Genomic DNA, 22,777 nt, shown 5'->3' on the forward strand with positions numbered 1-22,777 from the left:
TAGCCAGAACCTTACGAGTAGGCCACAGCCTCGTGGCTTTACACAGAATAATAGAAATGGGTTAATTTAAGATGTAAGAGTTATCTAGAAATATGCCTAAGCTATTGGCCAAACAGTGTTATAATTAATATAGTTTCTGTGTTATTATTCGAGTCTGGGCAGCTGGGAAATGAAAGAGCAGTCTCTGCCTATATAGCTGGATTTAAAGCTGCGATCCACTGATTCTCTTTACATATTTATTTTCTTTTTATTTATGTATGTGAGTATTTTGCCTGCCTCCAGGTACATGGACTTCCCGTGTGATCAATGCCTGCAGAGGCCAGAAGAGGGTACTGGAGCCCCTGGAAATTATGGGAATTATGGGAAGTTATCAGCCACCACGTGGGTGCTGAGAACCAAATCTGGTTCTCCTACAGGAGCAGAAAGTTCTCTTAACTTCTGAGCCAACTCTCCAGCCCCAATCCACTAATTACTAATTGTGTAACTTGATTTAAATTATGTCCATGATTTAGGATATACCCAGCACTACAAAATAGGGTTCATAATACCTAGTCTTGGTTACAAAGAGATTATATGTGTCTATCATCTATCTATCTATCTATCTATCTATCTATCTATCTATCTATCTATCTATCATCTTCTTGATTGGGTTTAGATACCTGAAATTCTTGCTTAGAGACACATTCTTTTAGGTCCACTAGTTGTCATTGATTAGTCTGTCTGTCTATCTATCTATCTATCTATCTATCTATCTATCTATCTATCTATTCATCCATCCATGTATCTATGTATCTATCTAACTATTTTGAAATCCTTGCTCAGAGACACATTCTTTTAGGTCCACTATATGTCATTGATTGCTCCCTTGGACCAAGCATTGATCACTGACTTTGGTCATTTCTAGAAGCTTCTTTATTACCTGTCCTTGGTTGTTTTCAGAGCCACTGCTATCTCTCGAGAAAAGACAGCTAAGGGAATGCAGTCCAGGGGCCCTCCTGGTGGTCTCCTACAGTCTTCCATATTTCCTGCAGGAAGAGGAGGCTGAGGGTGGAGGATGCAGTCCCTGGCCTCTTGTGTGAGAGGCAAGCAAGCCTTTATCTTAAGAATTCCAAAAAAAAAAATTCCTCTGGAGTTGGAGGATGTACCAATGCTGTGGGCTTTACCTCTGTCCCAGAAGAACATGTCCTGGGAGGTTCCTTGGATCCTGACTTAGAGAGTAAGGCCATTACCCATATCCAACCAAGTGTCACTCAGAATCACACACCTTAAAAATTCTTGAGGGATTTCTCTCCCTTCAGCAATGTTGTGTCCTCATTCTAGAATGTTCCTAAGTCTAGGAACATAGGAAAGGGTCTAGGTAGCGGTTAATTAATCTTTCCAACTAGGGACAAACCACTGGCGCGTAGCTATTTTCATCTTGAAATTGTGTTTTCATAAGGGTATTTAAAGGCTTGAGGGATTTTTCCTAAGCTCCCCCGCCCCCATCCACCCATCATCCCAGTGCAGTACAATGGTTAATTTTAGGAACTCTGAGTTTGATTTGTATTTAAGATTTTTACAATCTATATATAGATTGGCCTTTAATAATCATTTATACATTGCTTCTTTTTATATAGGTCATGTGTTCTCCTGGGAGGGTAACAAGATTAGAAACAGCAAATACAGTGCAGAATAAATTAAAATGCTTCAAACTGCATTATATAATTTCACAAAATTGGTTTCACACTGAAACGTTTAAATAAGAACCTCAAATGAGTTAAATATGAAAAAAAAACCAACAACAAACAAAACAAAAGCAGCCCTTCAGTACACGCCAGGATGACCAGATGACCGTTGTTAGCAAGCCTGCCCTTCATAGTAAGGTGTGGCCGCTCCTCACAGTGCTACACCAATGTGACCATCTAGCCCAAAATAGTAAAAACTTATTTTTCTACATTTTTTTTTGTTATTTCAAAAGACTGGTTTCTTTCCCATAGAAGAGGAATAGTATTTATTACTCAAAACGACATAGGTCCATCCTAACAGTAATTATATTTTCATATGTGATGCTCCAGACTTTTCCACACCAAGCAGTGTGGTTGCATTTGGCACTGCAAACTCAAAGGTGGGTGTGGGACAGGAGGGGCAGGAGAGCGCATTGCTAATCAGTCTGCATGAAGAAAAGTGGGCCTTCCTTTCACGGCTGCGTGGAGGCAAGACAACACTCCAGAGAATCGATTATTCTGGCCAGTTTTGTCTGTTTCTCTGAAGTTCGGCATCACTTTGCTTGTTCCGAGTCCTCAGGCCTTTTTCAGCTTCTCTATGCGTGCATTAAAGACTTCTTCCTGGACTTGCAACTTTTCCTTTATCTCGTTCTGTGGAGGCAATCATAAAAAAAAAAAAGTGGTTATGACGGAGCTATCTTTGGCTGCACATTGTCTTTGTGGTTTTGACATACTATAGTGCCTAAAGACAGACATTATCCCTCACACACCTTCCTGTTTTGCAGACGGAGCTGTGCTCCAGCCTGTGGGGGTATGATAACGCTTGATCGTATTTCTCTGCACATTTCCAATGTATAGCATGTCTCCCACGGACAGGAAGTGGTGTCCGGACAGCCATCTTTTCACACAGCCTCATGTTGGGAGATAGGATAACTGACCTGCATTTCCAGACACATTTGCCAATAAGGACCGAATCAGAGTAACTGCTTTGGGCTCAGCTGATGCAGTGATGTGGGCCCCTCCACCCTTCGTTTTGGCCTTCGCTCTAATGCATTCTAAGTGGCATTCCTGGAAGCTTCAGTGTGTGAAATAATAACACAAATAATCTCATAATTAGGACAGCTCTTGTAATTAAGAGTATTCATCATACATTACAATTCCTGCATGCATGCCACTTTGTAATATTTTTTGGTACAAAAACAACAACAAAAAAGAAACTCATAAGCAATTGGTGACAGGTTTTAGCAATCATGGCAGCTGTGATGGCATTGAGCCTCTGGTGGTGATAATTCTGCGCACTAACATCGCTACCTGCGCAATTTCAGAAATACACCTCGTTGTATTGGCATATCTCAACACTGGGAGCTCAGGAAGCCCTTCCTTCCATCCAGACGAATAATACAGCTGCATGCAGGGACGATGGGAGTTGGGAGGCTCACTGTCACTGTTTGTGTGACTCGGGGACATCTACATGTGTTTGGAGAGTGCTTTATACTCCTGTGTGCTCACAAGTCAAATCTAGAATATTTTAGTATATGACACAATTTAAAATCTTCATAGTAACTGTATTTCTGAGAAACTTTTGTTATTTAATTTAAATAGAGAAAATTAAAAACTACTACTATTTTATCTGTTTTATGAAGGATAGGATTAAAAATATTTTTATGTATTTATGTAATTTTTAAGAAAGTATATGTTAGGGGTGATTTTGAAATGCTTTTCCTTTTCCCATGATTACCATTTTAATGAGATTTGGTTTTTACCATCATAGAAAGAGTTGATATTTCTGGCAGGTCACGTTGGTGTCAACAATTCTAGACTCACAAGTTATGTGAGTATAGAATGGGGCAGGGCTTTGAAAAAGGTTTTTTTTTTTTCTTTCCTGATAGCATCTTTTGACTTATGGTGTCTTCATTTTTTTTTTCTTCTTATTGGTGAGTGGATGAGGCAAGGGAAGAGATGAAATGGTCCTCCAGTTACCCTTTCCACTGATACTCCCGTGCGGTACTTTAGCAGAATTAAAAGGAACGTGGTTATATACTGTCAACTCATCTGTGGTCTGGTTAGGCTGTGCCACTTTGGACAAGTCACTTACCCGCTTTGCCTAGTCTTTAACTGGAAGATGAAGTGGTGAATAAGGGTAAGTTAACATTGCACTTCAGTTTTGCATTCATAATCCCAGCTCCAGATTTAACAACACACTTTGCTAATATATTATCATGAAATATTAAAAATTATTTCACCTTACGAATTAACATGCATTTATGATACATTGCACCATTGAGGTGTTGAAATGGTCTGAAGAAATCACTTTGACACAGGTCTGACGGATTGGGAGTTGCTCTAGCCAGACGGCAGGCTTGCCTTTCACTAATTCTCTCTCTTATGTCCACCCAACACCTCACGTTTCCCAGGAAACAATAGCGGGGTGTCATCTGCCATGTCCTCTCTGGGTCCTCACTAGAGTCTTCACAAGGATCTGGGAGCTCTCCCTGTGTTTGTTACAATCCATGTGGGCTTTGGAGAGAAGGTTGAGGAAGGCAGCATGTGCCTAGCTGCCTACTGTACTGGCAGGAAAGGAAGCATCCTGAGCGCCAGACCTTGGTGGTTGGCGCTTTAGTTTAGGTACAACCAGAGGAGCCTAAAGGAAAGGAATCTGTGTCTTCTTCCTGGACCCGGTGGTTGCTGTCATCCTTCTAACATCCCACAATGCTGCCGAATAGATGCATTACCTTCCACCTGGAGCTGGGTCTGATTCTATCTCCTTTAGGAGCTATTCTGAAGCCCCTGCCCCGTGTTCAGTACCTTTCACTGTCCACTACCTTGGATGACTTTTCTAACCCAGACTTTTCTAATTCAAAGCCAACCTAAGATATTGTAAACAGCAGGATGGCAAATTCTCACCTTTTCTAACATTAGTTTATTCCTTGGCTGTATCAGGGCCAGCAACCAGCATTTAATGCAAGAGTACAGTGTTAACATTCCCATTTCTCTAGAATATTATTCTTTCAATATATTAAAGTTTGTTCCATTGGGTGCTGTTTTTATTATGCAACTCATGGCAGAACTAATTTCATTTTGAATGTATCTTTAAAATGAAAGTACCGAAACTATATTGGCTTAAAACGTTTGGTCTATTTCTTGTAATTTGAATTGACATCCGAGGGCCAAGGTAACTTCATTCTCAATAAATCTCTAGAATTGTGAGGTGAATCATGGAAAAATAAGTAGATGAACATAAAAAAATTAAGGGTTTATACTCTATTTCAGGAGGTTCTATATTAGAGAAGTTGATATCGACTTGGAGTTACAATAGAGAATTAGGTCCTAGACAATGAACCGGAATATGAACTCTCTGTTGACCTTTTCTGCAGAATCTGCAGTGACGGTGTGACTTTAAATAAAGAGAGAAAATATCACGGTGTGCTCACCAACACTGAGCGCAAGATGCATGAAGTGCGCATGGCAGGTGTATGGGCCCACTGTCCACTGACGCACAGTTTTGAAAAGGGGTGTGGCAGTTTTTAGAACTAGGGTTGTTTCAAAGTGGAAAATAACTTAGCCTGTCTGACACCGAGGAAAAAACTGAAGCGAGGCTCAGGGCAAGGACCCAACCTGGAATTTGTCCAAGAGGAAGGTGGACGCTGGGAAAGTGCAGAGCCACAGGCGTATTAACAGTCGAAGTCGCCTGGGCCTCGTGTTAGTTATGTGGCTTCCTTGGGTAGAGCTGGAGCTGCTAGGGGGACCAGGCTCCTAGCACCTGCTGAGCCTGCTGAGTCTGGCAATCAGAGACAAACAGCAACCTGTCTTGGTTCCATTTGTCACCAGCAGCACCCTCTTCACTTGGATGGAGGTCAGCAAGATTACAGAGAGAAAATACAGAGTGTGGGTTTGCTATCTTGAGACGCTGAAGAAAGCTGCAGCACCTTGCCATTTTGTTTTAAAAAAAAATCAGCAATAATTTGGCCTGAGCTGATTAGAGGCACTCAGTACGGAGACATTCACAGCACCTACAAGGTCTGGGTGTCTCCTCTCTGGTCCGTGTTCTCTCCGTTCCTAATTGCACTTAGGTGTACAAGCTATTGAACTTCCAGATGGCTTCTTGCTAATGGGAAGACAGCAAGCCCGAATACCAATCCTATTCTTTCTGTCAAAGAAGAGAGCTACCCGGTATTGCAGACTCTAGCACTCGACAAGAAAATCATCAGTCAACAGCTAAAATCGTGCGGCTCCCTTCATGGAACGTGGGCTTGGGAAAGATGTTTTCAATTGTGGGTCCCGCAAACAATTCTCTGGCTTGTCTAGGAGTTCCTCGGCAATAATTTCAGAGCTGTGGGATCGCAAAGGAGCCCTGGGCCATGATTATACATAAACTATATTTAGAGGGAATGTTATCAAATCTAAAAAGGAGGTATGTTCTGAACTCGGCTTAATTCAGCTGCACTCTGCCCTTCTACACAGTAACCAGTTATTACATTCGCAGGGCTCTTAACAATAGTCCTTTGTGTAAAACGTGTTCTTCCACTATTTCTGGTAAACACTAAACACCCCTTATTAAGCTTGGGACTTTGGCCGATTCTGTTGGCACCAGATCATTAAACGTTCGTGTAAATATCGCAATAACATTTGATGATTAAACGAGCCACAAGGTATGCTTAGGACAACCTAAGCTTTTATGCTTTCCAAATTAGTTATTAATACAGTGCGCTTTTTATATATGGTCCCAAGTTCAGATAACAGATAAATCTTCCCCTCTGATGCCTAAGTGTTGCGGTGATTTGTGGTCAGTTTCTCAAAACATGCAATTCACTTTATTTAAGCATTTGGCTTAGAAAATCACGTGGATTCCTGTAAGTCTTTACATGGAGGTAATAGTAGCCATTTGTTTCTTGGACAGAATAGGGAACTATTAAACACAAAGTTATCCTTTGGGAGATGACGGGCAGCTGCCCAAAGGTGGGGCCGACTACCCATTCTTAGGGTACCTTAGCCAATGGCTTAACAATTAGTGATGTGTGAAGGTGGGAAGTGCTTGGGATGGATTTCAAGCCCGAAACCGAGCGAGGTGACTTAGCTAAATACGATGGTTTGATCGGCAGTGCTCGCTCTTTGGAAGCCTGCATTACTCACTATTGCGTAAGGCCTGTTTACAGTGTAATGGGGCTCAAAGTCTTCACCGTGCTGTTTTTCTGGGGTTTCAGTGTCGACAGATTTTTGCAAGCCGATAACACACAGCACACGAGGTGCTGCCGGCAAATCTGTTTTTGTGATCTTACTGACTTCAGAAGACTCAGCTGAGGATTATGTAGCCTTGTAAGATAAAGAATGCAAGCCGTAAACCTTGCTCCTGCCTGGCCAGGGCAGACAGTGTTTACAGATGTGGAGGCTGGCCTGGCGCTGGCTGATTCACCAAGCACAGTGCGGAGTTCACTGCCCATTCTCAGTACCTGAATGTTCAACAAAACCTCATCTGTCACCCGAGCCAGGGCTGATTTTACATCGTCAATGGTGAAGCCGACTAAAGGATCCACTTCTGCAGCCTCACTCTCTGACTGGGGCTCCTGCGGGCTTTCCTCTTGATCCAGCGCCTAAGACATTGGAAATAAACACAGGCGGATATTGCAAGTAAACCACATTCCAGCAAGCACTTGAGTGCTCAGGGCCCACTCACTTCTACCCTATACCACCCTACCAGGAGCAATGGTGAAATGGAAGGAGATATTGATTTTGTTTCCACATATCGCGAGATTACAAGAGACTTTGGGGACTGCGAAGGTGGAGCCTGGGTTTAGGAGGGAGGAGGCCAAAAATCCTGACTACCATCAGCTGGCCTGTGTGTGATTCACCTCTGAAGAGAATATTTCTGTTGGCCAGGACAAAGTCAGAGGCGAAGACAATGGGAGAACATGAGGTTCTTTGCGCCTTGTGCCGGTATAATGCTTACTTAACAGGGCGAGGAAAGGCAACATCAAGCCTACCTTCCGTTCAGTCTCTGGTGTTGGCGATGGCTCTATGAAGGCTGAAAATATGTCCAAGGAGATCCCTTCCTCCAGCGGGGCTGGAAAAGGGTGATCTGCGGGCTTGACAACTTCGATGGTTTGCTGGAAAAGAAGAGCCTTGGTTGAGGGACACCATCTCAGCCAGCTCCCTCACAGGACTGGCGTATTTCCAAACCTGGTATTTTATTTAAGTACCATCTGCTTCAACTCTCAGATATCATTGCCCTCTTCGTTGCCCGCTGCTTCCCAAGCACCATCTCTCGCTCACCGTCGGCGTCATCTTACCGGTTGTGTAATCTGCGGTTGAGGGTTCCTTCATCGGCACGGTTCTCTGCATCCTACCCCTGCCTCTCACCCCTGTTTATAACTCTCTGTAGGGAGAGAGCCAAGCTTCAGACCCCTAGTGCATCTGTCTTCTTCATTTCTGGCAGACGGTTCCGTATTTTCTACACCCAGTAACAGCCCGGTGCAGGATCTCGATGCTCTTGTACGAGCAAAGTGGCTATCAGCAATCAGTAATGGGGTTGGCCTTACCAAGGATCTGAGATGGATCCTCAGGACCCACATTTAAAAAAAAAATAAAAAAAAGACAAGCATGGCGGTATGTGCTTGGGAAAACAGAGAAAGGAGGGTCCCGAGGATTGTCGGGAAACTCCATTGTCGCCAGAAAAGAAAGGCAGACAATACAGCCTGCAAACTTGACCTGTGGTTTCCACTTGCAGGTGGCTACATGTGTATGCACCGCACACAAAACACACAAACACATACACACACACACACACACACACACACAGAGAGAGAGAGAGAGAGAGAGAGAGAGAGAGAGAGAGAGAGAGAGAGAACATAGCAGTGAATGCAATAGAATCTTCGAAGTAGATGTGTGTATAAAACCTGAGCACTGTGAATCGTCAGAGGGGCTCACTGAGAACTCATAGCAGAGCAAGACTTCACAGCGAACCGCTGCTACAGCTTTGCCAAGGGGGTGTAAACCCACTGGAGGAAGACCATCAACAAAGGCAGTGAAGGGCGAGGAGAGCCATGGATGCCAGTGTTGGCAAGGTCTACCCGGCCACCACCAGGTAGAGTGAGAGAGGAGACAAGAGCAATGACAGCATTAAACCTCTGAGTCATTTAATTAGTTCCTCTTGTCCTGATTCCATGTCTAACAAGCACTGTTTTTGACTGTAATTTAATTTCCCATCTCAGTTGATCTGCAAAGACAAGCCTACTTAAGTGTTCTGGTTTTTATACTTTTGCATACCTCCCTATAAATCAATAACTTGTTCCAGTTTACATAGCAGACTCTCATGGGCTTGTTAGTGGAGCCCCGAGATTAGGTCACTCACTGGTGTGCTGACAGAGTTGGACCTGAGCATACAAATTTAAAGATAGAGTTTTGGGGAAGCGTACCTAACCCCCATTACCATCTTATCTTAAGTATCTTAGGATACTTGTGGGGGGAAAAAGCATGAAAGAATTGTACATTAGTTCTTAAGTTCTCTGTGTTATGTCCCATCATTTAAATATTAATATTTGTCCTTTATAGGCTTTGAAGCGTGCTAGAGGTAGATTTGTTCCCGGGCTTTACCCGTGTGTGTGCATTAGGACTAAATTTATATTGTTACTTATGTATTTATTTTGCAAACATGCGAAGTTGCTCTTCAATTGTAGATATACGTTAGCAAGGATATTCGGCAATGGAGAAGGGACAGGTATAAGATCAAATAATTGCTTAGTGACAGCTGTGGCGTTACAGCCTGGGGCAGTGACTTCTTAGCTTTAGCTGTTTTCAGTAATCGGCGCTACGTCATCAAGTAGCCATCCTGAGAAATTATTACCATTGCTAAGCATTTAATTTTTGTTCTGTTGGATGACGTCCCTCCTGCTGTTTATCTTGAGTAAACTCACCATTCATCAGAATGTTGAGGGGCCATCAGGGCAGTGGGGCTTTCTTCTCTTAACATGAGCAAGCTGTTGCTTTTTGCCGAGTGAGGGGCGAAGGAACCCCATCTTCTCACCATTATTTGCCGCCCCCATCCCGTGCTTGGCTTGCAAACTCCCAAATCTATTGCTCTTCGCTTTCCCAGGCAAGATGGAGGCGAATCATGCTTCAGGGGCCTCGGAAATCTTGCAGGAGAAATGAAGAAGTGCCCATGAGAATCCGATGATGGAAGAAAAGGGGGTGTTAGCTTGGAGGCACGGACTTTAATATATGGTGAGAAACAGAGCGTATGTAGTGCAGGGTGTGTCTGGGGGTGCCTGTGACAAGTGAGACCCTGGAAAGAAGTATCCGAGCTGAGGGGATTGGCTGCAAGCTTTGAGCATGTGCTGATGGGCGGGAGTGGGGCGAGGATGATTTTCTTTTCACTGAGGTAGAAGGTAGTGTCTCCCTTCACTGTCACCCACATGGCTGCTGTGCTCTGGGCACACAGGCTGGGGCTTTCTTCCTGGTTACCCTCATCTACTGACATTCTTTCCAGAGAGTGTCTCCATTTGGTGAAGCTGAGCCCACGATGATCTGCCCTCCGGTGCCCCAGGTCTCCGCAGATTCTACACTTAAATGCAAACAGATGTTTGTGTTCAAGTCTTACATTTTCTCCCCCACACCCTTGTGGTCTGGATTGATTGATAGATTTCCTTTTAAAGGATATGTATGTATGTATGTATGTATGTATGTATGTATGTATGTGAGTGTCTTGGATGCCAGAAGAATGCATCATATCCCCATAGAGCTGTAGTTACAGGGAGTTTTGAGGCTCCTAATATGTTTGGACTTGAACTCAGATCCTCTAGAACCTCAACAGCTTAGGCCCATCCCTCCTTCCCTCCTTCCCTCCTTCCCTCTTTCTTTCTGTCCCTTCTTCCCTCCTTCCCTCTTTTCTTCTTTATTTCTTTTTTGTTTTTTTTCTCTCTGTGTACGTGTATATGTATGTATGTGAGAGTGTGTATATGTGTCTGTGTGTATGAGTGTATGTGTATGTATTTGTGCATGTGTCTGTGTAAATGTGTAACTGTGTGTATGTGTATGTATATATGTGTATATGTGTATATGAGTATATGTATATGAGTATGTATATATGGACACATGGATGCATCTCTGTGTATGTATATATGATGTGCACATGTGCAAGAATGTATATGTGTATGAGTCAATATATGTGAATGTATTTTGTGTGTGTGTGTGTATGTGAATGAATGTGTTAAGGTGCATCTGTGTGCACGTGCATGAACACATGTGCCCTAACATCCACGTGAAGACTTGGATCTCTGGTTCCATGATTCCTTTCTTTGGTAGACTGAAGCTTGCATTTATTCCCAGAAACTGAAATTACGGCTGACAGTTGAGGTTTTCTTTCTCTTGATTTTTTTAATGTGTGTAGTTCATGTAACTATTAAATTGATTCAATTCATGCACAGGAGTGGGGGGGTGAGAATGTCTCTTCTTTGCATGCTCTGCATACTGTTAATGAACCAAACCACAGCTGTTTCTCTCTTTCCCGAAGGATTAAATTTAGCTGCGCTAGGCAGTAGACGAAGGTGCAGTTTTAAATACAGAGTTTGAAATAAACAAAAGGATCCCAAGTATCATCACAGTGAATTTTTCTCTATGGAAAGTGATCGCCTTCCTTAAAAAAACAAGTCCAAGGGAAATTAGAATCAATAATTTTGGTGAGCACGCGGAGCCAGCAAACATGCTTGAATAAAACCGTCTGATGCAATACTACTTTCTTTAAAAAACACAATTAGGCCTTTGTATTTTTTTTTTTAACAAAACCTCATGTTTTACAACATCACTGGCTCTGTAATAAAATCTATTTAAAACAGAGAGACATGGTCAGCTTTATTGAGTTAGATTTTCTGAGAGAACATTATAATTTCCTCAAGTCTACGAATAGTTGAAGCAAATTAAATAAAGCCAGTTTTATAACTATTTTTATACATTCCTGTAGGATGGCAATTGTCTCATATTTTCCCTCCTCAGAAGTCTAATGTGTTACCTTCTAAAACTGGAAAAATAGAAACAGAAAAATGATAAAGTAAGCATATTTTAAAAAATAAAACACCAGCAACAAAACCAACAAACAGCATATTTGGTGTGGATTTAGCCACTTCCCACCCCCACCCCTTTCCACAGGAGACTAGCACCCATGACATTCAGACCAAGAACCAAAGGGAAATGCTTAGAGAGACTTGCCTCAGGCCTAAAGCTGAGCTAAAAAGGTAGGACTTTCTGATGTATACACACATCCATTTGGCCAAATGACTGGTTTTGCTTGACATTCAAATACCCCTAAGTATTACTTTGGATGCAAAGCAATCAATGTTTCTCTTGCCATTTCTGAATGCTTGCACACAAACGGATATAATAAAAACAGACACGTTGCTCCACGTGAATGCCACTTAGACTCCCCCCCCCCCCCGATTATGAGCAGGCCATTGGAACCAAGGTGAGTATGTTAAAAGCTCTAATAAAGAAGAGAAGAGAGTTCTAAACAGAATAATGGACTGTTAAGTGAACATGCAATAAATAACGTCCACAGATGTGGTCACTTGCAAATTAGTTTTGCATAACTTACTTTCTGCATTTCCCCCAGATGTTATCTGTTACATGGAAATTACCTGAAGCTGGTTGTATTGTTCTTTGTGTGCACTTGTGTTATTGAACGTGGTTTGTAATCCATGCTTTACTTGACTTGTGCTACGGTATTTAAGGAATAGCAAACGACAGGCTTTTTGGCATAATTTAATACTCATCAGTACAAAACTCCACCATCAAAAATTGGTTCTTTTTTTTTTCTAATGTAAGCCCTTTACTTGTGAGCCAAATGAAATCACTAGAAATCTTTTGAAATGTGTGTTTCCAATACGAATTGGATGTCTACCATGGGAATAAACGCTAGGAATTTTGACCTCTTCTGGAGGGTCAGTTTGGCTCTGAAAATATGCTTATAGGAAATCAGACTCCGTCTCCAGATCTTAGTGTGTCTGAGAAGTCATGTGATGGTGTCACGTGCTACTTTGCTCTTTCTTCTAGACTTTCTGAGCTAACATTTCCAAAGGTACTGACCCCCACCCAGCGCTTCTGTTTAGCAATGAATCTTTGGAGAATGGGTAACCCACAAATGGTTTGTGGGTTATGCTTGTACCATTCAAGAGTCCTTAAGGTGGTGAATTGGCAGTTATTAAAATCTGTTGTTAGATGATCTCTGACGTTAAAGGATCTACTGAGCCCACAACTTTCCACCATGTTGAGTGGTCAAAAAGCAAGAACAATCTACTCAGTTCTGTTGTGAGCCCAAGGCAAGAAGTAGACTCGCTCTGAAAAGACATTTGTTTGGAATTGTTGGAGGATGACTTCATATGTAAATCAGAACTTACTAAAATATGTCAAAGTTTCAAAAAGCGAACTTGATTGCCAACTTTCCCCCACCATGAACTGAGGGGAAAGGGCACAAAACAATTCTTGTAAAGTTTCTACTGCCCCCTCCCTCACCCCCAGGAAAGGCATGACTCATTTGCAAGTCTAATGAAGAAGCGCTTATGTGCTTCTGGGAAAAAAAATTAACAACAACAACAACAACAACACCAACAACAAATGGTGTCCTGTTGCACACAATATACTGCGTGTAAAGTAGTAGCCTATGAATGGCACCTGCAAGGTCACAAGGAAGCCATAAACTGAGAATTAAAGAGGAGAGTCAGAAGCTGAGATGACCAGCGAGGCTCGTCAATCCACTGCTAGAGTGGTTTTCGTCTTGTGTTCCGGCCATTACAACCTTATTATTATACCCATTGCTGCAGATGGCAGTTCTGTTAGAAGTGCCCTTCTCCTCCTCCTCTTCTTCTGGGGTTTTGACTTGGGAATGATTTTGCAGAAGCAGCCCATTAATTTTTCTCTCCTATGCTTAATATGCAGTATTTACATTTTGCAAAGGTTCAAAACGTTGCCAGGCTCCTGCAGGCTATGAATTGACATCTAATAGCGAGTGCTATTTTTACCCACAGCACACTGGTAGTTTGAACATTTATAACTTAACAGAGCTTCGGGAGTGGCAGATCCACACACACACGCTAATCACCCTAAACTGGGACTGGTAGCCCTGTACAACAAGTCGGGGCAGGAAATGAAGACGCCCCACTCCAGCTGAAGCTGCAGGGAAGAATTTAAATTGGCAAGCCCCAGAAAGCCAATTTGCAATCTGGCTAGGGTACACCAGTTAACACCTTGGGCCCATTTTTATGAATGTATCTTGACTTGATCATGTTTAACTTAGGTTTGAAATATACATACATATGTTGTATATATGTTCATTATTCAATTATCATACACACACACAGGATAATTAATTAAATTGATTCTAGAGTCTTTTAGAGAGCTTTGGGATTTTCTAGTGTTCTTCTGTCTGGGGCCAGTGATACCATTTGATAGAACCTGGGTGTGCCTCTCATCATGACCACAGCCAGCCAGCCCCTCGCTAATGAATCAGAAAAGGCCTACCTTCTCTAGTATAAATGCAGTTTAGAACCAAAAGATGTTTTGGTCTGACTCCAGCACAAACATTTCCTAAGGGGCAGAACTGTTCTTCGGATGCCCAGATATTTTCTGAGGACACAGTAATCTGGAAGATGGAGAGAGCTGAATTATAGACTCCGGGCTTGGCTCTGTTCCTAATTGTGTGATGCGAAGAAAATCCCTGGGCCTCGGTTTATTTATCTATAAAACAAGGGTAATGATAATTGCTACCTGGCTACTACATTGAATTGTTTCAAGCACAAATTAGATAATGCGGATAAAAATGCTGGGCGTTCTTCAAAGGGGGAGGTATTATTAAACCTTATTATTATTTATAATTACTGTTATTATTCAAAAGATCATCTCGCCGACGGGGTCACTGGGAGACAGACTACAGCAGCCATATTTAATGACATGGGTCCATGTTATCTCTATCTGTTAACATTGCGCAGGCAACTTGGTGAACTCAGTAGGATGTGCTCTCTCCACAGTGCCTCCCATTAGTGACAGTCTTGCAAACACAACCAATGCCACCTCATCGGGTGAGTTCCCTGGACCCAGGAACGCTCTCTTTGATATGATTAGGCATTTCACAACTGTCTCACATTATCAGAACTGAAGCGAATCATTCGCTTAGTAGATAAAGGGGATTTTATTCTCTCCCTTGCTTCATTTATCAGTCTATCTTTTGTTTTTCTGTGTCAAATGTGGCCTGCGGTGGCCTAGATCTCACTTGTTCCCTTTCACACGTTTTTATCAAAAGTAAAGAATCCGGGCTATGCAAGGCGGCCTTGCAAGCGCTTTCTTGTGAAGACGAAGCAGCAGTGATCTTGAAAGTACTAAATTTGGCTTTGTACTTTTGATTCTTAGACTGACTATCTGGCAACTTCCTCAGGGGGAGAGTCAAAAACATGGTTATAAATAGCTGGGAAACACCGAGTGATTTTTCAGAATATTGTTTTTGGACCACCTGCAGTATGCTTGTTTACCAGACCATGTTATAGTCGGCAATAGGGACCCGTAGACACTGTAAAATATTTAAAAAATACTGAAGTCATACATGCATTTTTGTTTGAGTACACTGCATGATCTCTGAGTGTTTTAGTATTTAAAAAAGTACATCAGATAATCTTTTTAAGGATTTGAGATTAAGCAGCACTCTCGGTTGCTGAGTCAGAAAGATGAGTTAAGCGATCATCTTAGGAGAAAGCCTGCTTTGAATTGTCAGTTGTGAACTTAAAGTCTGGGTTTTATACTTTTTTTTCTTCTGCATTTTCATTGGCCCTGCTGAGGGCTTATAGCCAGATGAAGCCATTTCATGGTTTTCAAATTTTAGAATATTCTCTCTTTTCTTGAGCAGCTAACTACCTGTAATTTGCAGAAATTATTGCAGACAATAAATTATAGTGGTTAGAAGAGAAATTACAATGGGAAAATACTAAATCTCTTTGGTTCTAGTCTTTTGGGCGGGGCCAGGGGTGCTTTCTGTTCCTTTGACTGTTTAAAATCCTTGAGCAAGAGGAGACTGAGTCTATTAGGACGAAGCAGCCTCATAATTCACTTAACTTCAAAGCGTTCTCATGGAACTCGAGGCCTAGAGTCATCAGAAAGGCTGGGGGGGGGGACCCAGAAAACCCAAAAACAACGTCTTGAAACCACAGCGAAATGAATTCCATTTAGAAATACGGCGTTTGGGAGGCTAAACGTTTAGGATGTTTGCGAAGCGCTCTGAAACTTGTGGCATTAGAGAAGTCAATGGATGTTATTGTTCCTGACGGCGAAGACCCGGCGTGTCTATTTTAAGTAATCTGACATTAAAAAATGCGCTGACAAATATAGATTTGAAAAACAACACGGGAAGTTGTAAATCAGCCGGTAACCCTTCGCATCAAGGAAACAAGAGACCACGAAAATGTAGCCTTTTGCTTTAGTCAACCTCAGCCTTCGTTTCAGCTAAAGAAAGTTTGCCGAGGGCATGATGTTTACATTTTGGATTTTTTTTTAATTCATAGACAGAGTGCTTCCCTCTTCTCCGATAGGCTCATAAATTCTTACTAGGAAACTTGCTGTCATAGTTATAAATATCTCCCTGCCTTTCTGCTTAGCTCTCCCTGGTTCCCTGACTCGCCCTTTTAATCTCTGGCTAGCTGGTTCTCTAATTGTATGGGGTGCTGCCTCCAGGCTGGCAGGGAAAGGTCTTCCTGTGTTGGAGACGTCACTGCTTGGGTCACTTTTTTGGAGCTTGTAACTGTAAAAGCAGACTCGCTTAGCAGGAGCCCGGGCCCTTCCTCTTCCTGTCAGCTCTTTACTCTGTCTAGCGGGTGTGTTTGAATGGCAAGCTTCTGGGGGAGTCATGAACCTCAAAGACCAGGCTTGAAGGAAATCTAAGGTTCTGGAGTTTTCTATCGTCAGATAAGAAATCTTAGTAATTAAGACTATGCCAGGCTTTGTGGACAATGTTGTTCTTACACACGGAGTTCTCATTAAAAAAAATCCTTTTGCCTATATTTAGCAAATTATGCCAATTTAGTCTTCAATGCATCTCTGAAATAGATGATATCTTGATTCAAGGCTGGAATGTTCTAGAAATCTGGGCTCCGCCCCCAGTGGCTATTAGAGTCCTAGAGTGACTCTTGTTTCTCGTCGGGTTTTCTGTAAAGTCCTTCGGGGCAGCGTTAGGTTGTCTCTGTTCCAGTCACAGAAGTTACGTTCCACGTTACTGAATTTCAAGTGGCCTTTGCTCTGTTTACACAAGATGGAGGTTGTGCGGACCCAGTGCTTTTCTGTAGTGAAGTAGACTAGCTTGGTCTTGACTCTAAGGTCGCCGCTTACCTGAGTTTTACGCAGGCCTGGGCTTGCTACACACTCTGTTTTGTTGCCTTGGCAGACCGTCTTCTCCTCCTCCCATCCTCTCTTAGTGATATCAGGAGCTTTACAGCTATTGGACTCACAGCAAAATGGTTGCTCCCCCTCCCTGCCTCCTCCCGCCCCCTCCCGCCCCCCCCTTGTGTCTAAGGCTACATCAGTCGCAAAGGTCTTTGGGAACACCTCTAGGTTGTCTCATGATGTCTGCCATCCCTTTTCCCCTTGTTTCTCATGACCGCTCATTTGTGTCTTTGAAGACCAAGTTCTTGCCTTCTTGGACTCCAGCCATATGGGATTATTAACTTTTTTTTTTTCCTAGTTTTTTGAGACAGGGTTTCTCTGTAGCTTTGGTGCCTGTTTTAGTAACTAGCTTTTGTAGACCAGGCTGGCCTTGAACTCACATCTGTGTTTGCATGTGAGTAGACACATAGGTGTGTGTATGTGAATACTCATGTGTATATATTTATGAACATGGCTGTAGAAGCCTGAGGTTGCCATTGGGTATCTTCCTCGATCATTCCCTACCTGACACAGGCTCTCTCAATCGAACCCAGAACTCACAGATTCTACTAGTCTAGATAACCAGCCTGTTTCAGGGATTCCTTTTCTCCATCCTCCAAGCACTGGCAATAAAAGTGGGCTACCATGTCTACCAGGCTGTTGACCATCAGAGGCTGGTCCTCACACTTATGTGGAAAATGCTTTACCCACTTATCCATCTCCCCAGTGATGTGGGATTCTCCTTTGGATGTTGTGAATACCATTGATTAATAAAGAAACTGTACATGGCCTGCACAGAGCAGAATAGCGTTAGGTGGGGAAAACTAAACTGAATGCTGGGAGAAAGAAGATGGAGTCAAGGAGATGCCATGGAGTCGTCAGAAGGGAAAGACGTGAGCTGCCAGCTGAAACCTTGCTGGTAGGCCACCAGCCTCATGGTAAAATATAAGGTAATGGAAATGTGTTAATTCTAGATGTAAAAGTTAACTAGCAATACGCTTAAGCTATTTGCCAAACAGTATTGCAAATAATATAGTTTTGTGTGATTATTTCAGGTCGGGGCAGCCAGGAAATGAACTAGCAGTCTTTTACTACAGAATTGGCACTCCAACGTGGTCTACTATATCCATATAAAACCTGAGAAAGCTTAAAGAGGAATTCTAGACACACACACACACAAAAATAAACAGAGTTTAATACAGCTTCTTGCTCTGTTTGCTGGTTATGTTATGCCACAGCTCCTTTAAGAAAGGTCTTCCTGATTCAGGGGTAGCAAAAACAAACAAACAACAACAACAACAACAAAAACCCAAAACCATACAGTTTTGAAACTACGGCTTCCTGAGTCGTTCTGCTAGCACAAACTCTGACTCTTTCTGGAGGGGAAGGTGGGCATTTAAATGGGGTTTGTGAACATAGAGCTACAACTTGCTTAATAGCATCACAGACCTGCTGCTACCCGACCCTAGATCCGGGGCGGAGAGAATGACTCTCAGAGCAGTGAACAGGCCTCCACCATGTTGGACTGGGTGGAGCCAAAAGGCAAAGCAGCCTTAGTCCTAGCCAAGCTGTTTTACATTTTAAGACGAACTCCTAGACAGAAAAGGATTTCAGAAACACAATAGGACAGATTCAGTCATAAAAGACCTCTAGATGAGACACAGTATATTTAAAAAATGTACGTAGGCTTGGGAGAGAGAAGAAGAAGAGTAAAGAGACAGTAAATGTAATATAAAAGAGCACAGACAGTCATAGGTTAAAGGAGTAAAGATAATAAAATAAATATTAAACTTGTAGAATAGATTAAGGAAAATAAGCCATGTAAAGATGGAATATTTACAGAGTCTAGATTATATATTATTATGTTTTCTTTGAATTTTTTGACTATGAAGGAGCTAAATACAGAGAAATTTCATTGTATGGACTGCTAAGCTAAACCAACCTATATATTTTAAAGGTATCTTGGTTCCAAAATTTGACTCTAAGGAGATGTTGCTTTGGAAAAGAGGTTCTGCTTTTGCTTACACAGAAGATGAGAACCTGTGGATTAATTCCAGACTAATGTGGTTTGATGGACCAAGAGCTCCCAAAAGGCCACTATGAAAATCACTTCGCCCAACAAAAGGCAGGAAGCAGTTTGGAGAGAACTATATCCAAATTCCCAAATATTGCCTATAAATGTTTGTTTAAATTTAAAGGGTCATATGCTAAAGAGATTTGTATTATTATGGATCTTGGTTTATTGATACAAATTTAAGGTCAATTTTGTTATACTGTGTATATGTATTTCTGATCTTGACTAAAGTATTGTGTTTGTGGAGTTCATTTAGAAATGTAATGTATAGTTAAGAAATACAGATTAATAGATAGTTAAATGACTGAGCCATGGTTACACGAAATGGTGAAATTCTGTCAGAACTTGAATGTACCTGTGGTTGACTGGAAACCGGCATTATCTGATCCTTTGGGTGTGTGTGTGTGTGGGGGGGGTAATTCCAACGCTACATCGGTTCTTGATTGGCTAAAAATATTTATCTATAGTTTATGGGTGAGGAAATGGAAGCACAAAAGAATAAAAAGTGTGTGGGGGAATGACACACACTGGGGATCTGAAGAGGAAAGTTCTCGATTAAATTCAGTAAGAGAATTTAATGTCCCAAAATTAAGGCCTGGACCCATGGTGTGGGAGAGGGAATGTTCTCTTGAATATGGCACTGTGTGGAAAGCCTCGGTTGGGGTTACAGCGCAGTGTGAGAACATGACTAATTCGTGCTGTCACAGAAGAGTGGTGATGGCGGGGACAGAGTGGCTGGCTCTGCTCAGCGAGCTATTTGTCCTGTTTGTTGTCATTATAATTACTGTTTTCGCCAAGATCACAGATTTCTCTACCAAGAGGAATGTGAAAAACCAGTAACCTAGACAGTTAAAAAAAAATTTTTTTTAGGAGTGGCTATGGTTGTGTGAGCCGACCTCTCGCACCCTGCACTGTAATATGCTTGGAATCCATTTCCATATTTTTAATTAACACTTAGTTTCAAAAAAAGCTTTCTGGAGGCCATTTAAATCACAAACGGTGGTGGGGGAGCAAATGTACTTTATCAGAAAATTGACTATGGACTGTTTTGGTGACTTTTATTATTTTTACATATGAATGATTAAAATGAAATATTGCCGGATGACTCAGGATGGAAGAGAGTGGGGGAAATCATTTTTCATGGCTGAAACAATTTTCAAGTCAAAGCTGGGTGAATGAGTGCTGTTGTGGGTTAAGCATCCTTGTCCCCCTGGTCCCTAATTCCAGATCTGATCCACGGCTCCTATGGAAGGAGTCCAAGGGTGGTCTCAAGCTCTTCTCCTGAGACCTCCGGGGGTGTCTCGGCTTTCCGTTGGGGACTGTGGCTCTGATTCTGTCCTGTGGGTTCTAGACTCTCATTTTCACTTTTCAAATCATTCCTTTCTTTGGGAAACGGAGGAGAGCAGTTACTAATACTCCACGAACTGTGTATAACAACCCAGCACTATAGACTGCGCCATCTGCTGTGTGGACACAGCAGCTGGAGCGCCTGCTCGTCCCTGGTCCCAGGGTCAAGACAGTCTGTAAGATGGAGGTGCAACAACTCCAGCCCGTGGGTTTTAAGTGGGATTCACATCAGTGTGTGAAAAGTACCTGTACTATGGACGGCATGGAGAAAAAATTTAAAGTATGCATGTGTTTGTGTGTGCACATGTATGTGTGGGTGGCTGATTTGTGTGGCAGTAATGGTATTTATACAATAACTAAATGTAAGACCGCATCGTGTGGGCTCAGATGGCCAATAAGTCTTCATTGCATGACTTCCCTGATAGACATAGAGTTTTAGAATTATCCTCCTGACGGTAGTCACACCCTGAACTCAGGCTGCTTCTCATTGGAATATCCAGTGGTGTGTGGTCACTCATTCTTAAAAATTCTTCCTCTCATGATTAGATGCCTCTGAAGGATGTCTATGCTCTATGGAGTTACAGAAAATGAAGATACATTGGCAGGAGCTTGAGACTTCAGAATGATGGAGTCTGTTCCCCAGGGAGGGACATACAGGTCTGGAGACACCTGATGGGGCTTTCTGGTTTTCACTCTTATGTGAACATGGTGGAGGTAAGAAGAAGGGTTGCTATCGCAACAGTGGAATCTGGTACACGTTCATTTACTCCAGTCAAGGAGCTTGTTGAAATTGACAAATAAATTCTGTGTGTTAGGTGCTTATATTTACACAAGACCACCAGAAAACAGCGTATCTTGTAATATGCTGCTTCCACACATTGCCCTATCAATCTGGAAAAGCCAACATTGCTGCGGTAATCAAAACCAAGCAAGGACAAAGCAACTGTTTCAAGATTCCCCTGCTAGAAATAAGAAACCGGGACTAAAGACCATTCAAATAATAAAGGTGCATTGTGAAACTGAGCTATCTCATTAATTGGGTTAATCTAATTATACAGTCTGCAATTAAGCCGTACCGTATCTCTGATTGGGAGTCTTGTTGTAAACACTAACCATCTGATCGCCATCGCTGCCCAGGGAGGCGAGGACGACTTTACCTTTGATGAATCTGGTGTTTAAGGCATGTTTTGGAGAGCAGAGAGACTATCAAAATGTTATGAGAAGACACACTCCATTTCTTTAGCTTCTGAGTGCCGCAGAAGTCTTTATTCTCATTGGGTTTGATGGTGATGTGTAAATATGGGCATCTGGGAAGATAATATTCCACATTCCTAAATCACTACCATTCTGTACAGTCTATTTTCCAGTAATTGGTTCATCTAGTTGCTTATTGGTGAATAATTTTCCTTTGGTCTCAGACACGAAAGTCTAACATTTTAAGATGTTAACATTTTAAGATGTGATGCATTCTTTAAGCAGAGCCGTTTTTCTATCGCTCCGTAAGATGCTTTATTATTTTAACAAGAATTTTCTAAGGTGTCTGCTGGTGTGCCTCTACACTTCACCATTCCCGCAGCATCTGTCAGATTTAATCACCTCCAGAGGTACCTTATATGGCTTACCTACTCTGAAGTGCCATCTCATGAGCTTAGGTGTGAGCTCACATAGCAAACGCTGGCTGCACCAACAAATGCCGTGATAATTTATTGTAAATTATGTTTTTTCGGTGTTGTTGTTTGTAGAGAGATAAGGCATGAGAAGTGTTTCTATTTAAATTCACTTCCTATTATTTCAACATAAATACCATACAGCTACACACACACACACACACACACACACACACACACACACACAAACTGAGAACACAGACAATCCCCTAAATAGGTTCGAGTGACAGGGAAGTTTATTTTTAAAGCAGTGGGCAGCCGCAATGGCGTACGGTTCTAGATGATGCACCACACAGCTCAATCAATACAAAACCTAGGTGCTTTGCATGCTTTGCAGAAGTTTCTGGTTGCCGAAGCCCAAGGCTGATTTATAGGACATGAATGGGGAAATAATTGTGTAGCAAGCTGATCTACAACAAAGCTTTAATTCACCAGGCTGACATTCTGCACTCGTAATCCATGGACCCAGTACCAGCTATGATAGATTACAATTGTTCCCCAAACAGAGAGCACATCCTCTCCACAGATAGTCTGGGATGACCCCAGTGAGAAACAGTGGCAAGGATTTAGCCAAGTTGCTTCTCTAAGAAATGTAAAACTCCTAAGTC

At 42.2% G+C, this 22,777-nt stretch overlaps 1 protein-coding gene across 2 annotated transcripts in view; it reads right to left on the reverse strand.

Moving 5' to 3' along the window:
• Positions 1–1,973: 1,973 nt before the first annotated feature.
• The window catches only part of Cabcoco1 (ciliary associated calcium binding coiled-coil 1), a 96,270-nt gene continuing 75,466 nt past the window's right edge, over positions 1,974–22,777 (reverse strand). For both annotated transcript variants that reach the window (XM_048451565.3, XM_048451566.3), the window contains 3 exons: positions 7,682–7,804; positions 7,151–7,291; positions 1,974–2,354 (listed from right to left, as the gene is read on the reverse strand). In XM_048451565.3, coding sequence (XP_048307522.2) covers positions 2,280–2,354; positions 7,151–7,291; positions 7,682–7,804 — 339 coding nt within the window. In that variant the 3' untranslated portion in view covers positions 1,974–2,279. The remainder of the gene's footprint in view (positions 2,355–7,150; positions 7,292–7,681; positions 7,805–22,777) is intronic.

This window comes from Myodes glareolus, chromosome 18 (genome assembly GCF_982192425.1).
Source record: "Myodes glareolus chromosome 18, mMyoGla1.1, whole genome shotgun sequence".
In the NCBI taxonomy this organism is placed as follows: domain Eukaryota; kingdom Metazoa; phylum Chordata; class Mammalia; order Rodentia; family Cricetidae; genus Myodes; species Myodes glareolus.